Here is a 17,128-nt window from a genome sequence, read left to right as displayed (position 1 = left end):
CCTGACACTGTCAAATGACCAACTAGAAGCTAGCAGGAGAAGATAGTACCTCTCACTTTTATCCCAGAGCCCATGGAGTCTGAAGGCAAGAACTAGAAAATACAATTAATTTCCTGTTATCATGGTGGCTGTAAAAATGTACCTGACAGAACTTCCAATGACTAGGATATTGATTGACGATTACCCCGCTGGTAGGCTACAAAATCCAACACTATATTTGTAACAAGGCCTCATTACCTACAGGCTGCCCCACCAGTTATTAAGCAAGGCAGTGATATGAGGATGGGCTCATTTTTAGAGATAATGTACTTTGGAATCCCAGGGTGTTCCCAGTCTTCCTCCCCTGTCTCCTTCATTCAGAGTCAGGTTTATATTGCAATCTGCTGGCTTTCCCAGATTTCTGAGTCTCCCTTTCTATTTCTTCTCAAAGGCATCCCCTTCAGGATGTACATTTAGCCCCATCTTGGTGTCTGCTTCTTGGAGGATGCAGAACAACACAACAATGTTGCCTGAGCTAGAGCTCTGGCCTTTATGAAAACACCCGCCTCTGTGTTGCACGATTTCACAAAGGAAGCAAAGAATTCTTAAATGGCATCCTTCTGTAACATACCCAGGCACTGGAGCCACCCAACAAATCAGAACTGGAAAGAAGGCAGGTATTTGTACACATGACAGCAGATGGATACTCACCTGGGTCGGACACCTCCACTGTTAGGTTGTACTGAGGAGTATCTTGCTTCTTCAAAGCCTGTCTAGCTAACTGGAGCTTTCCTGTATATTCCTCAACCAAGAAGAGTCCATCTGTGGGAATTTGTGGGGTTTGTGCCACAATTTTATACTTTAAAATACTATTGATAGTGTTCTTTTCATCCATGTCATTGGCAGTAAAGGTCCCAATGCTGCTTCCTATGGAGAAGAGAAGGAAGAAATCCATTCACACTGACTCCATGGATTCTACTTAAAAATGGTTTCGCAGGATAAGCAGGTTCCTAGAAAACACTGTAAATGATTTTTGGTATAAAGACAAGGATTTTAGGTTTATTTTGGTTCCTTAACCCTTCCCATAGTATAGTGTGTTGAACACTTTAATTATCAGTTAGCCAGGGCTGCCATTAACTGCCATGGGCTAGATGTCTTAAAAGAAATTTATTTTCTCTCACTCCTGGAAGTTTGAGTTCAGGGATTTGACAAGATTGCTTTCTTCTGAGCCTCCTCTCTCCTTGACTTGTAAATGGCTTTTTTCTCTTCCCCCATGCATTCATATCATCTTCCCTCTGAACATCTCTGTCCTAATTTCTTACTATAACAACACCAGTCTTAGTGGATTAGGGCCCACCATAGGGACCTCCTTTTACCTTAATTCTCTTTAAATATTCTATCTCCAAGATTGAATGTGGTGGCACAAGCCTATAATCCTAGTGCCTGGGGAGTCTGAGATAGGAGGATCACAAGTTCAAGCCCGGCCTCAGCAACTTAGCAAGACCCTCAGGAACTTAAGGAGCCTGTCTCAAAATAAAAAAGGCTGTAGCTCAGTGGTAAAGTACCTTTGGGTCCATTCCCTAATCCCCCTCAAATAATAATTTTTAAAAAAAGAACCTATCTTCAAATATAACCCCATTCTGAAGCACTGGGCTTAGAACTTTACCATATGAATTTGGGGAGACAACTGCTGGCTCTCCCAGACTTCTGAGTCTCCCTCACCATTTCTTCAAGACATCCCCTTCAGGATGTACAGAAAGATAGCAGTAATCGTGTTCCACCCTCAAAATTAATGTCCTCCCCAAACCTCAGTACGGGACCTTATTTAGAAATAGGGTCATTGCTGATGTAACTAGTTAAGGATATCGAGATGAAATCATCCTGGATTCAGGGTAACTCATAGGCTGAAATCTTTCATTGCTGTTTAAGAAATTAAATTTTCTTCTTCTGTAATTAAACAAAAATGAGTGCTGAGGGAGAAGCCAGCAAGTCACCAGGAAAGCAGCCTCTGGGGCAATGGTGTGTGGTGACAGGAGTGGAGAGACCAAAAGGAAATGGTGAGAATGTCCGCAGGCACATGAGCCTCTGCCCACAGAGCAGCAGAGCCCCAGAAATGAGTCACAAGAGGCCACAGGGCTTTTAAGCCTCTGAAGCTTCCATGGCACAACAGGTCAGAACATTCAAGACACATCTGCCTACTCAATGGGATCAACACTAACGGCAGGAATGAACAAGGTATGTCCCAGGACTCCCAGAAATCCTAACAGTCCCTCTGCCAGCCTCCCAAATTATCAGCTGCCTAGAGAAGGAGGCTCAAGAGTCAAATCCGATTCCCATTGATATTATTTACATTTATCTCAGGATACCTGACTTTGAGTGTAAGTATTTAAGTTTTTAGCAGACTTGATGAGATTTGGTCCTTTAAATTAATTGATTAGAGGTCAAATAAGATAATTTGTAGAAGAATCTTGCAAATGACACATCCTATGGATGTACACAGGACACTGGTAAGGTGGTAATGGCGACAGGGAGGCAGCAGTAATAGTAGATGGTAGTAATCATTAGTGGGGATGGTAGTCATAAAAGCTTCAACTTAAGAATACTCTCCGAACAATGCTTGATCTAAACTATTATGCCCATGTGACTCTCACAGTGCATTCAGCCTCTGTGCTGTGCCACAGCTGACCGCCAAATAAGTCTCCCCACCCACCATTTACCAGACAGAGGAGAAAGACGGCAGAGTTAACACAGGGCGGGCAGCTCTTACCCAGTCCTTCATTCTCCTGGATCTCAAATACAGTCACCGGAAATGGACATGTTGGTGGATTGTCATTAATATCTCTAACTTTCACATGAATTTCCAGTGGGAATGCAAGTGGTTTTCCGTTCTCATCCTTTGCAATGGCGTAAAAAGTATACTACAATAGGAAGGTCAGAATTATGACAAGACTCCCTCACTGTCCCCTCTAAGAAGAGAGAAAATAGCTGTTTCATTTCTATTTCATTGACCATCCCGCCCCACCCCCACTTATTTTCAATTTATTTAGAAATGAAGAGGAGGAAAAAAAATGGGTCAGATGTGCAGGGAATTTGTCAAGTTATTATGTCTTGAGAGCCAATAGTATGTCCAGGACACAGATTATTTTTTTTTTTTTTTAAGAAAAATGGATCTTGCTCCCAAGGGTAAGTGGACGCTGGACTCTGTCTTATCTGTGAAACTCTTCCCATTTTACTCACTGAATCCTTTTTTTCTCTGTCCAAGGGTTGAGTCACATAAATGTCTCCTTCTTGGTCAATTGAGAATGGGAATACTGGCAGCTTGTCTCTGTCAGATAAGGAATAGTGTGCACCTGGCTCATTCCACCGCACCTACAGGGCCCAAAGAGAATCGTGAGGAAGGACACACTGGACCCAAGGGAACTTGAAAGGATATAAACAAATTTCTGGTTCTCAATTTCTGACAACTTTGTATATCAGTAGTTTCCTGTAGTAACCAATACCCATCTTTTCATTTTCAACCTAAAATAGGATAAAAAAAAAAAAAGCAATCCCGAGAATTTTTCTTCTCTAAAGCAATTCGTTATAAATCCCCAAAGAGTTTGTGGGTGGTTCCTTTTAGAAGTTAGACTATGGAGGTTTCACCTTCATGAAACATCAGTTTAAGAAACAGAAATGAACTTTGTAGTAGTTATCTGAGAATCACACCATGACCCATGATGAGCCTCTAAAACTCACCAAGGAAGATAAGTAATAGGAGACACTTTGAAATTAGTTAAGACAAATGATATGTAAAGGCACACTCCTCCCCTGACTATTTAGTCTTCAGGATTAGAGTGAACTGCCCACTGTAATTGTAATTAAAAATAAGTGGGGATGGGGCAGTTGTTCTGCAAACAACCTAACAAAAAATAAACAGACCAGTCTACTTGCTTATAGAAGAGCCTCACTTCAGATATTCTGCCGCTACTACTAATAATTATCAAGGCTTTACCACATAGCATGCACAATTCTAAATACTTTTATGTATATCTCATTTAATCTTCAAACATTCCTATGAAACAGGGGCCACTGATACACCTCATTTATAGATGAGGAAATTAGTGTGCAAAAAAATTAAGATTGTTCCCTTCCCCCCCACCCAGGGTCTTAGAGTCAGTTCAAATTTCGACATGAAACTCTTCTCTCAGACCAGCTTGGAAAACCATCAAGGAGACAAATTGATCTCTTGTTAGTTACTTAAGCCCCACCCAAGGTCTGTGCCAAAGACTATATTCCTAGCTCTAAAGGGAGTTCCTTTTATATCCTAAAAGTTCTTCCTATACTTTTTTCCTTGAGCTGTGCCTCTCTACTCTTCTTCATGGGGTTCAGAACACTCAAAGCACTTCTTCTGGGCCTGGAAACAGAGTGTGGCCCTCCAGAATTTCTTTTCTTTGGAAGCCCCAAGAGCAACTAAGTACATGAGTTCTTTTTAGCATTTATGAATCCTCATGGGAATAACTTAAATAATAAACAGACTTTAGGCCCCGAATCTGAAATCCTCTTGGTAATAAGTTCTGGCAAGCTTTTTAAGTTGGCAAAGTAGAATCCCTTTTGTTTTTTGCCCTCTGAGGTTAACAACAGTTAATTCAACATTCAATAAATAAAGTCCCTTTTAGGGAAGATAATAGAAATGATGAGATGGGCTATCCTATTTCAACCCCCTTAACAATAGTCTCATTTTTAAAAAAATCTTCAGGGAAGTACAGATGAGCACTTCTTCATAACATTGACATCTTTCATTTACTTTTATAAATACTACCTCAATGAATCTTTACAATATCCCCAAGAGGTGTTATTACCCCCATTTTATTGATGAGAAGTTGGGGGTTGGAAGAGCCCGACTTGTTCATGATTAGTCACTAAGGGAACAAGAACTTGGTTTCAGTCACCTGCTTCCAACTCCAGGGCTCTCCCAGGGCTCTCATGCCATGAACCTCCTGGGCTTCCAGAAAAGATCAGACATTGGTGGGATCCAGACTGGATTTCCAGGAACTGAGATAGGAGGGTCCCAGGGTAAGCACCCCTCCGTGGAGGTGGGAAGGAGGACCATGGAGCATTTGAATAGAAAGAAGCAGCAACAGGAGACAGAACAGGGAGTCTCCTAGGAGAAAGACTGCCTGCTATGACTCTGACCCTTGGCCAGTCCCGTCTCTGCCCCTCATCCTCTGATGAGGCTATTGGGTAAAGAATTTCCCATAAGATTCAACACCAGCTGTCTAAAAATATTTGCAATCCCAAATTCAAACCCTCTGCATGTGCATGATGTGTGTACCACATGGGACCTGCTCTAAGGCAGCCCCCATATTCTGTACTAATGACAGGGAAGAATAAATAGCCCCAGTGTATTTTTTTTTTAAGTGAGGGGGAATGAAGTTCTCTCTGAAAGTCCAAATTTGTATTTGAATCCAAGTTTTCTACCCATGATGATAAACTCCAGAGGCCTGGGACCAGAAACTATGTGCTTTATGTGTTGTAAAAACATCTCTAAGAAGTGTATCCGTGAAGACCGTGGGGGTACGTAGGTTTCTACAAAGCAAGGATATTTATGTAGGAGGCGCTGGGTGTCCCTGGGCTCTACCTGAGTGATTTTGAGGGGATGAGGAGCAGTCGAGTTTTCTTCAACCTCCACGGGTTCTGGTGCTTTCCAAATATTCTCCTTCACCTTAATGTCCACAGAGGCAGTATCACTGAAGGAATTCTCAGTCTGGCCTCCCATGTCCTGTACGGAGACCACCAGATTGTAGGAAGGATTCTTAACAGGATCCAGTTGCTGAGACCCTACAGGGGAGAAGAGTAGGGGAGAGAAGGAAATCTCTCTGAAGGTGACAGCCCCTTTCTCCGACTCAGGTCTGGTGAGAGCATCCCTTGACTTACCTTGTGGGGTAAGTGAGATTGCTCCCGTTTTGTTGTCGATCTGAAAGTACATGACATTGTTGACATTGGGAAGCTGAATGACAATTTGATAAAAAAGCTGGCCATTGGGAGTGGCTGGGTCATCCAAGTCTGTAGCATTGACAGACATGAAGGGTTTTCCTGTTGAACAAAACACACCCCGAAAAGATAAGTGAAACCCAAACCCATCGTAGCCATTTTTTTCCCCCTAAGAAGCAGAGACATGGGGAAAGGGGGCCATGATGCATATCCGTGGGGAAATGAATTTTTATTCTGCTCCCTTCCCCTAAGAGGGGTTTCTCAAAGTGTAGGTCAGGGAATTCTGGGAATCCAAGTCTATTTCAAGGATTCTGTGGCATTGAAACTCCTGCCTGTGTAAAAATCCATTCAAAGCACAAGATCAGTTGACGGATTTTAATGTAAAGGAGTACAGAGTACAAAAGAGTTTACTGATGTAGTTTCAGATCCTTCTTTGCAACTAATTTCTTTTCATAGCAGGTATTAAACCCAGAGGTACTTTACCACTGAGCTATCTCCCCAGCCCTTTTTAAAAATTTTAGGACAGGGTCTCCCTAAGTTGTTTAGGGCCTTGGTAAATTGCTGAGGCTGGCCTCAAACTTGTGATCCTCCTGCCTCAGCCTCCTGAGTCACTGGGATGACAGGCATGTGCCACTATGCCCAGCCACAACTAATCTTTAGGAAACCATCACTTCAAGTTTTGATACTTTACCAAAGAAGATCCACAGTTATCTGAAAATACTATTATAATATGCATCTCTTTCCCTACTACATATCTGTGCAAGACTAATTTTTTTTCATGTACTACTTCAACCAAAATAGCAGGTAGCAACAGAATGAATGTTGAAACAGCTATGATAACCCAATTGTTTTTGTTATTAATTCAACCATCAAAGAAATCTGCAAAGATCAAAACAATACCACTCCTCTTACTAAATTATTTTTGTCTTGAAAACATAGTTTTCATTAAAATGTTCCTTAATATTCCTTTAAATTATTTAGTAATTTTTTAAAAATCTAATACAGTAAATATTGATAGATGTAACCAGTGAAATTACTGGAATCACCTTGCAAGAACCAGTTTTGAACTTTCAAAAATTTTGTGAGTCAAAAAACTTCACTACACACACAAAAAAAAAGCCCAAGGAAATGAACAGACATTTCACAGAAAAAAACACAATCAACAAACATGAAAAATGATAGTCATCTCTAGCAACTAGAGAAATGCAAATCAGAACTACTCTAAGATTTCATCTCACTCCAGTTAGAAGGGCAATTACCAAGAATACAATAAGTGTTGGCGAGGATGTGGGGAAAAGATACACTTATCCATTGCTGATGGGACTACAAATTGGTGCAACCACTCTGGAAAGCAGTGTGGAGACTCATCAGAAAATTTGGAAGGGAACCACCATTTGACCCAGCTATCCTATTCCTCAGTTTATACCCAAAGGACTTGAAATTGGCATTTACAGTTACAAAGCCACATCCATATTTATAGCAATTCAATTCACAATAGCTAAACTATGAAACCAACCTAGATGCCTATCAACAGATGAATGGATAAAGAAACTGTGGTACATATATGCAATGGAATATTACTCAGCCTTAAAAAAGAATGAAATTATTTCATTTGTAGGTAAATGGATGGACCTAGAGAAATCATACTAAATGAAATAAGCCACTCCCAAAAACCCAAAGGCCAGTTGCTTTCTCTGATAAGCAGATGCTGATCCATAGTGGGGGTAAGGGGGAGTAGGGAAGAATAAACTTTGTGCAGAGTGGAGTGAGGAGAGGGATAGGGCTATTGGGATAGGACGGACAGTAGAATGCAACAGACATTATTACCCTATATACCCTACCCCTGTGACTCTGTACCATGTACAGTCAGAGGAATGAGAAGTTATGCTCCATTTGTGTACAATGTGTCAAAATGCATTCTGCTGTCATATATAATTAGAACAAATTTTAAAATAAATAAAAAATTTTGTGAGTCAATTAGTAGCATCATTGGTAGATTGAGAGTTTTTATATCCTGGATATTGGCAAATGCCGCAAATCAGGGCTTTGTCCCCCAGAGAAACAGCTGTTAAATTCTGACCAAAACATTGGATTTAACCCACATGTCTAAATATTCATTGAAGACTTCAGAAAAATTCAAGAGAATATAGGAGTCCCAGGAACAAAAAATTTTGAGAACCACTTCTCTAGAAGATTTTATTATTAAAGAAAAAAAAATTAAGGTATGGAGAATTCTGAATGGCAGTCTATGGTATGCAAACTCAGAGATGCGGGACAGGGACTGTGAACTGCTCTATGTAAAAAAGTGGAAGGAACTTTGCTTCCCAAGTTATTAGTCGTAGGCACTGAAGACTGAGAAAAGGAAAAGATTAACATGAAGGTGGAATTGATGTGAGTCACAGCCAAGAGTCTGAGAACTTGGAAGTTCATCTTTGTTTTGTGCCCCGTTTTTGATGGATGTTACTTCACTGGTGCCTGCTGTATGCACTGATGCCTCTAGGGAGGGCTTCTGTGGAAATGAAGGGTAGAAGGTCAATGGAGCACAGAGGAAAAAATGAACCATCACTGGGACCCCACAGTGACTGTGATCATGGAGGTTCTTGGAGAATGGGTTCACTTCTCCAGATTGTTCTAGGGTGTTCTAGAACTCTAAAGTGTCTTCAAGTTCACCATAAAGCAGTGGTTCTACTCCCCTCCCCCAGGACATTTGGCACTGTCTAGAGACATTTTTATTGTCACAGCTTAGGGTGAAGGAGTGTTACTGGAATGTAGGGGGTAGATGTCACAGAGGCTACTAATCATCCTATGATGCACAGGATAGCCCCTGACCAAGAAAAAAAATACTTATCCAGTCCCAAAAGTCAGTAGTGCCAAGGACAGACGAGAAACCCTAGGATAATAAAACAACTCCTAAAAGATGACGTGAAATTTAAATAAGTCAGTAAGTGCTTAATGAATGTCGGCTGCAACTATTAGCTGCCTCCTCTACCTGACCCCTTATGTCTTTCCACAAACATCTCCGGGCTCCTGCCTGTTACCTGGGCGAGAGTTCTGCCTTACTGAGCCTTCATACTTTGACTGGAGAAACATGGGTCGGTTGTCGTTGATGTCCTTCACTTCTATGGTGATGGGGACTGGGCCCTCCACTGTAGCTCCTTGGGCATCCAGGGCTGAAATCTGATTTTGAGGAAAAGAAAGTCACCTTCATGAGACATCACATTACCTGTCCAAAAATCATTTGAAGGAAATTACAGTGGCCTGGTGAAAATAGGAAAGGAAGGACCCACAAAAACCCAAATTGATAGCTGCTAAAAGAGAGGTCCAGTTGGTTAAGCCTGGCTAATCTCAGAAGCCTTCTAGCAGTGGGGTGTGCTGGGCACTGACATACTCTGTTCTAAATGACTCCAAGTGGTGAAAGGAGAACCCTTTGAGCCTCTGAAGTGCACGTCTTCTTACAGAGCTGTTATGGTGGCCTCCAAAGCACAGCCATTTTAGAAGGTGCCCAGAGGAGGCTATGGGCTTGCTCTTTTTCCAGTTAACTTGCTGTCCTAGGTATTCAGATACCAACCATGAAAAATATGGTGGAAAAAGAAAGATCAGGGTCTTTGGAGACCCCGAGTTCCTTCTGCTTTCTCCAAGGCCAAAGGAGCTCCATCCCAGCATGGAGGCCGACTAAGCTGTGAGTCTAGGGCCCACCCAATAGCTGCAGGTAGACATCAGTGCAACACTGGCTTGGTTTGGGCCCCGGTGCCCGAACAGGGCCTTCATGAGGAGGTCATTTGAGGGTCTTAGCTACATAAATTGAGTTACTTTGGTCAACAAACTACTTCCGGTATAGTTGGTTAAAAAAAAAAAATGGTGATATGAGGTTCACAAAGTATGCTACTATCGTCAGAAGAGTTGTCACGGATGCAGGGATGAGGTACCAGTGAGATTCCCAGGATGAAGGGTGCTGCAGAGGTTAGAGTTAGAGCCCTTCATCTGGTCTCAGTTTACCTGGAGGTGGTGAGTAGCTCTCGTTTCCCTGTCCAGTGCTCTAACATAATACAGAAGTCCATCTGATTGTATCATAAATATGTTGTCCGTTTCCCCAGTTAGTTCAAAACTCACTGCAGGAGGATTGGCCTTAAACTGGAAGAAAGCAAAAACAGATTAGGTTGCAAGAAAAAATGATGTTGTGGAATTTCCAGAAATTCACCACTTTCAAGCAGACTTTTCATTCATGTAATCACTAAGAAATCCTTAATAGTTATCAGTCTAAGATTGTGCTTATGCATTAATTATGTAACGATTCAAAATATGTTTTCCTCAGAAAACAATATATAACTCAATACATTGACAAAAGTCATTAATACTTTAAAGCAGAATTAATTGATAATTATTTGAATGATTGATATTTGTTAAAATACTTGATTTATTAACAATTAATTTATTAATTAATATAATAATTATTGGATTATTAAAGCATTAATGAGGTTAAAGGATATTTTTCATGGAATATCTGAAAGCTATAATATTACATCAGAAACATTTTCAAAGGTAGCATTAGAGTAAAAATGTCATTTAGTACTTCTTAAACTTGTGACAAAATTAAGAAACATGTTAATATTCAGGGAGGAATTCATAAGTGGCTTCAACTTAATACTATGCTACATGGCCTCTTTTCTTTTTCAGAAATTAAAAAAAACAGCCACTATTCATGTGATAGCTATATAACCTTTAAAGACTACAAAAATAGAAACTTTACATAAAATTTTAAAAACATTTTTTATCCTCCTTAATAATTCCAAATATATTATATATTAATAAATTTTATAATCATGCCAGTGTTAATAAGGCTATAAATAAAACACATTGATGGAAATATAATTCACATAATGCTCTTAGAAATAACTTGAAGCATAAAATATTTGTAGCCTTTGATAGTAAACTTTACTGTTTTCAAATATTCCTTAAGATAAATTCTATATACTTGTCGTATAAGTATATAGAATACTATTACTAATAATAATAATATCATTATTTCTGATACTGGGTAAGGTTGAAAACTTTAAAGGGTAAAAAAAGAGAATGAAATTATTATTATAACAAACTTGATAGAATATTAATCATTAAGAGGTTCGTTATGAAGACAAATAAGAAACAATGACATGATGCAAAGTATCAGAAGACATAAGGGTAAAACATAAGGGCTGTAACAGTACCAAAAATATTCATGTCAGTGGGCAAAAAATGGAAGTTTTAAAAAATACAATACTCGGTGTGTTTGTGAGTAATATTATGGGTAAAGAGATTTTTGTGCATATCTTCTTATTGGTATTATATTTAGTTAATAGACAAAAGTGTTAATTTGTGTTTAAAGATGCAGACATCAGTGGAAGAGATGGCACCAAGGCTGGCACAAAACCACTCCTCCATAAAAGCAGTGGGCACACTGACAAATACTATAAATATCAACTTTCTCAGAACCACAGGAATTAACCAATGCTTGTGAAATCCAAGGCATGTTTATAAGAAAAAAAAACTCTTGAATATCAATAAGGCAAGGCAAACTACCACGAAACTTGATTCTAATCCCTTTGTGCTTTCCTAAAACCTGAAGTGCCCTTGAAAATCAGCAACTTTATAACTACAGTACCATAGAGCAGGCAGAAGGGGCGTGGAGCTTCCCAAAACCCAACAGAGAACTTCATCATCTCACCTGTCAGGCAGCTCCCGGAAGCACTTACAAGGCCTGTCTTTATTGGACTTGACTCAGAGCTTTCCGACTGTGATTTTTTTTTCCCCAGGGGCATTTGGTGAAAAGAATCATCAGCTATTGTTTAACATTGTAGCTGCCTGATTCTGTGATAACAACTGAAGCAAGTAAGAAATCAACTAAAAATTTCAAAGGAAAAGCTGAGAGGAAAGCTATCCATAGAAAATTGAAAATCTCTGATTTGTTCCTAGGAATCTAGAAGGTCACATTCATGAGCAGGGCTGTGAACATGTCCAGGAAGGTCCCGAGAAGGCCCTCTCCCTCATCTTTGGCTGACTTTGAGGCTCTACGTGAGAAGGATGTGAAGGGTAAGGCAGAGTTATAAACTGATGACAAACTGTGCCCAACATGGACCAGTGGCCCTTGGTAAGGATTAGAGATGTATTGGTGCAAAGCACCTAAGGTAATCTGTATCTGGACATTAACTGGATGCTATGCTAACTGAGCAGAGACTTCAGTGGCCACCCATCACAGAATTTGTTTATGAAAGTCACTAAACAAGCAATAACAATTCTTAAAAGGAAGAGAGATGATTTCTAGAGTTGCTAAATTATACTATTTAAAATGCCAAATTTTCAGCAAGTTATAAGTAAACGTCCATATATTAAAGATAAATTATATAAATAATCCCTAAGAAAACTCAGATGTTGGATTTATTAAATAAACACTTCAAATCATTTATTTTAAATAAGTTCAAAACTTAAAAAAAAAAAAAAACTCTTTAAAGAGCCAAAATAGAAAGCATGAGAACTACAGATCAATATCCCTGATGCACATCAATTCTAATAAAATATTCACAAACCAGATTCAAAAACACATCAAGAAGATAGGATACCATGATCAAATGGATTTCATCCCAGGGATGCAGTCTTGGTTCAACATCTGCCAATCAATAAATGTAATTCACCAAAAAAGTGGAATTAAGGACAAGAAGCATGTGATCAAATTTCAATTGATGCAGAAAAAGCCTTTGATAAAATCCAGCACCCATTTATGCTAGAATGCTGGAGAAATTAGGGCATTCACCTAGAAATTATAAAGAGACCAATCCAAAGCCATACTGAACCTAAAAATTATGAAAGCATTTCCTCTAAAATCTGGAACAACAAAAGGATGTCCACTCTCACCATTCATACTCAATATAGTTCTTGAAACTCTAGCCAGAGCAATTAGAGAAAAAAACAAAGAGATGAAGTCAAATTATCTGCTGATGACATGATCCTATATGTAGAAGACCCCCCAAAAAATCCACTTCTAGAGCTAATAAATTCAGCAAAGTAGTAGGACATAATGTCAACATTCATAAATTAGTAATTTTCCTATACTCAAATAGTGATTCTGCTAAGAAAGAAATCAGGAAAACTACTGCATTCACATTAATTTTAAAAATACTTGAGAATTAATCTGAAAACTACTGCATTCACATTAATTTTAAAAATACTTGAGAATTAATCTAACTAAGGAGGTGAAAGACCTCTACAATTAAAACTATAGAATGCTGAAGAAAGAAATTGAAGACCATCTTAGAAAATTTGGAAAGACCTTCCATGTTCCTGAATATGCAGAATTAATTACCATACTGCCAAAAGCATTATATATATCCAATGCAATCCCCATCAAAATACCAATAACATTCTTCGCAGAACTATGGGGAAAAGTCCCTAAAATTTGGAAAAACAAAGTTCCCAGAATACCCAAAGAAATCCTAAGAAGAGTGATATTGGAGGTATCACAATATCTGATCTCAGTAATAACACAGAGCTATAACAAAAATAGTATGGCATTGGCATCAAAATAGACATGAAGACCAACAGAATAGAAGACACACAGGCAGACTCCGTGGTTACAGGTATCTGACACTTGCCAAAAATATATGCTGAAGAAAAGACAGCCTTTTAAATAAATGGTGCTGGAAAAAACAAATATTTACATGTAGAAGAATGAAACTAGACCTATCTGCATAAAAGTCAAGTCAAAGTTGATCAAAGACTTCAGAATTAGACCAGAAACCTTGAACTGCTAGAAGAAAACAGAGGGTCAACACTCCAACATATTGCCATAGGTAGTGACTTCCTTAACAAGACCCCTAATACTCAAAATAAATAAATAAATAAATAAAACCAAGAACCAATAAGTGGCATAGCTTCAAACTTACAAACTTCTGCACAGCAAAAGAAATTAAGAATGTGAAGAGAGAAAATGTACCAGCTACTCCTCTCACAGGAGATTAATGTCTAGAATATATGAAGAACTCAAAAAGCTTAACATTGAAGAACAAATAACCCAATCAATATGAGCAAAATAACTGCACACACTTCTCAAAAAAAGAAATACAAATGATCAAACATATGAAAAAAATGTTCAACCTTCCTGCAATCAGGAAAATGTACATCAAAACTACATTGAGATTTCATCTCACTCCAATTAGAACAGCAATCATCAAAAATATAAATCATAAATGGGCAAGGATGTGGGATAAAAGGTATGCTCATACATTGTTAGTGGGATTGCAAATTAGTACAACCACTCTGGAAAGCAGTGTGGAGATTCCTAAAAAAAAAAAAAAAAAAAAACCAAAAAAACGAGAAATGAAAGCACCAGATGACCCAGCCATCCTATTCCTTGGTATTTCCCCAAAAGAACCAAAATAGCATACAATAGCAGCACAGCCACATTTCTGTTTACAGCAGTGCAATTCACAATAGTCAAGTTATGGAACCAGCTCAGGTGCCCTTCAATAGATGGATTTAGAAAATGTGTCATATACACACACACACAATGGATTTTTACTCAGCCATGAATAAGAATGAAATTAGGGCAGTTGCTAGTGAATGGATGGAAACAGAGAATGATGCCAACTGAAGTGAGACTCAGAAAATCAGGTGTTGAATGTTTTCTCTCATTTGTAGAAGACAGAGTAAAATAAGAGGGAAAAGCAGTGTGGGGGATGGATGAGGATAGAATACCCTATGGAGAGAGGGAAGACCATGGAGGAGGAGGAGGAAATGGAAGGGGAAGGAAGGAGGATGAGAAAGGGAAAGAAATGTGGAATGCATTTGACAAAATTATGCTATGTGCATGTATAAATATACCACAGTGAACTCCTGTCCTGTGCATATCTATAAAGCAGAAATTAAAAATAAGTAGATAAATAGAAGGAAGACCAACTGAGTAAAGGAAAGTGAATAAAGTAAAGGGGAGGGGAGAGGGGATGGAAAGAAGAGGACGTGGGACCTGAAAGGGAGCAAATTAAATTTTATACATGTGTGACTATGTCAAAGTAAACCCAGCTATTAATACATAACTATATTGTACTAATAAAAGCATTAAAAAGAATGTAAGCAATGTCTCACCAAATAGAGAATGTCAATAAAGATATAGAAATTCTTTTTTTAAAAAAAATATTTTTTGGAGATGATAAGTACATTCACTGAAATGAAAATTCTCTTTGAGGGGGCTTGAAAGCAGCTTTGAGCTAACAGAAGAATCTGTCAACTTAAGTAGATTATCTACCCTGAAGCACAGAAAGACAAAAGAATAAAATTAATAGAGCCCCAGAGACCAGTAGAACACCATCAAGCAAACACACATGCTTAATAAGAGTCCTACGAGGAAAGGAAACATAAAAGGGGAAGAAAGATCATTTGAAGATGAAATGATGGAAAACGTTCCATATTTGAAGAAAACACTAATCTACATGCCCAAGAAGATCAATAAACTTCAAGTAAGATAAACTGAAAGGGTCCCAATTCTAGACACATCCTAATCAAACATTTGAAAGAAAATCTTGAAAGCAGCAGGAAAAAATCTCAAATGTGCATAGACTCATCACAGGGGTTCCTCAATAAAATTAAGAGTTTCTCATTAAGGCAAGAAGGCAGTGCACTGACATAGTCTAAGTGCTTCAAGAGGAAGACTGCCAAGTAACGTTTATAAATCCAACAAAACTATTGTTCAAAGTAAGGATAAAATCAAGCTCTACTACTTACTATCAGACAAAATAGATTTTAAAAATGATATTCAAGGGGGAACTGCTGGGAGCGATATGGGTCAAATTATATTGTTATAGTGTGTACATGTACTAATATGTAACAAATCCTATCATTATGTACAACTAGAATGCCCCAATAAAAATATGTGGAAGGAAAAAAATGACATTTACTAATGACACAGGGTCAATATATCAGAAAAAAATCAATGATTATGAACATATGTGCCTACACACACACACCCCCAAAAACAAGACAGACCGTTGATTCAAGAGTAATCATTGAGGATTTCAAATTTTCATTTGTAATAAGGTATACAATTTAAAAAATAGAAGATTTGAACTCTAAGCCAGTTGGAAGCTAAAAGATACCTATAGAATATTTCTTCCACTAAAGGCTGATTATATTGAATATTCTCCAGAGTAGATCTTATGTTAGACCACAGACAAGTCTCAAGTTTAAAAGAATTGAAGTTATACAAAGTAGGGTCTCTTACACAATGCAATGAAATCAGAAATCAATAATAGAATGAAATTTGAGGAATTCACACATCTGTGGAAATAGTATGTTCTAATAATCAATGAAGAAATCTTGTTCTTTTTAATGAACAGAACAAGAGGATGAATTAGTAATCAAAAAATTTCACAAAAAAAAGACTACATCAGAAGCTTTCACTGGTGAATCATACCTAACAAGTAAAAAGTAACACTAAACCTTCACAAATTCTTCCAAAAACCAGAAAAGAAATATTTCCTACCGCAGTCCAGTATTATCCTAATACCCAAACTGGAAAAAGGCAACTCAAGAAAACTTCAGTATTCTTATGAATATAAACACTGAATTTTTAAAATTTATTTGTTCCTTTTAGTTATACATGACAATAGAATGTATTTTGACATATTATGTATGCTTAGAGTAACTTCCCATTTTTGTGGTTGTACATAATGTAGAGTTACACTGGTCATGAAAATAATATGTTCTAATAATCAACAGGTCTAAGAAGAAATCCAAAGAAAACACTTTGAGATAAATGAAAACAATAAGAACCAGTGTACCAAACCTTCATATATGAACATAGGAATGTTATGTCCAATCATTCTATTGTCTTTCCAATTCCCAACCTCCTCCATCCCTCCCTCCACCCTCCACTATCCCTTTCGAATCTGGTAAACCTCCACTCCTTCCGTCCCAGCCTATTGTGAGTCAGCATCCCACCTATCAGAAGACATTCAGCCTTTGGATTTGGGGAGATTGGCTTATTTCATTTGGCATGATAGTCTCCTGTTCCATCCATTTACTGGAAAATGCCATAATTTCATTCTTCTAAGCTGAGTAATATTCCATTGTGTACATGAACCACGTTTTCTTTATCCATTCATCTGTTGAAGGGCATATAAGTTGGTTTTATAGTTTAGCTATTGTGAATTAAACT

General features: G+C 38.2%; 1 protein-coding gene and 1 long non-coding RNA gene across 3 annotated transcripts in view; one reads left to right on the top strand and one right to left on the bottom strand.

Moving 5' to 3' along the window:
- The window catches only part of LOC144365453 (uncharacterized), a 54,087-nt gene that overhangs the window by 11,902 nt on the left and 25,057 nt on the right, over window positions 1-17,128 (top strand). The gene's annotated exons all lie outside the window — the stretch shown is intronic.
- The window catches only part of Cdh17 (cadherin 17), a 64,423-nt gene that overhangs the window by 24,475 nt on the left and 22,820 nt on the right, over window positions 1-17,128 (bottom strand). Inside the window, exons 4-10 of one of the 2 annotated variants that reach the window (XM_040293857.2) lie at window positions 9,946-10,080; window positions 8,988-9,126; window positions 5,893-6,051; window positions 5,597-5,796; window positions 3,217-3,348; window positions 2,747-2,897; window positions 691-906 (exon numbers count right to left, since the gene is read on the bottom strand). In XM_040293857.2, coding sequence (XP_040149791.2) covers window positions 691-906; window positions 2,747-2,897; window positions 3,217-3,348; window positions 5,597-5,796; window positions 5,893-6,051; window positions 8,988-9,126; window positions 9,946-10,080 — 1,132 coding nt within the window. Of the gene's footprint in view, window positions 1-690; window positions 907-2,746; window positions 2,898-3,216; window positions 3,349-5,596; window positions 5,797-5,892; window positions 6,052-8,987; window positions 9,127-9,945; window positions 10,081-17,128 lie in introns of those variants that run through there. The other variant, XM_078016914.1, reaches the window with a different exon arrangement.

This window comes from Ictidomys tridecemlineatus, chromosome 7 (genome assembly GCF_052094955.1).
Source record: "Ictidomys tridecemlineatus isolate mIctTri1 chromosome 7, mIctTri1.hap1, whole genome shotgun sequence".
Classification (NCBI taxonomy): domain Eukaryota; kingdom Metazoa; phylum Chordata; class Mammalia; order Rodentia; family Sciuridae; genus Ictidomys; species Ictidomys tridecemlineatus.
This window is presented reverse-complemented; position numbering and strand designations above follow the sequence as displayed.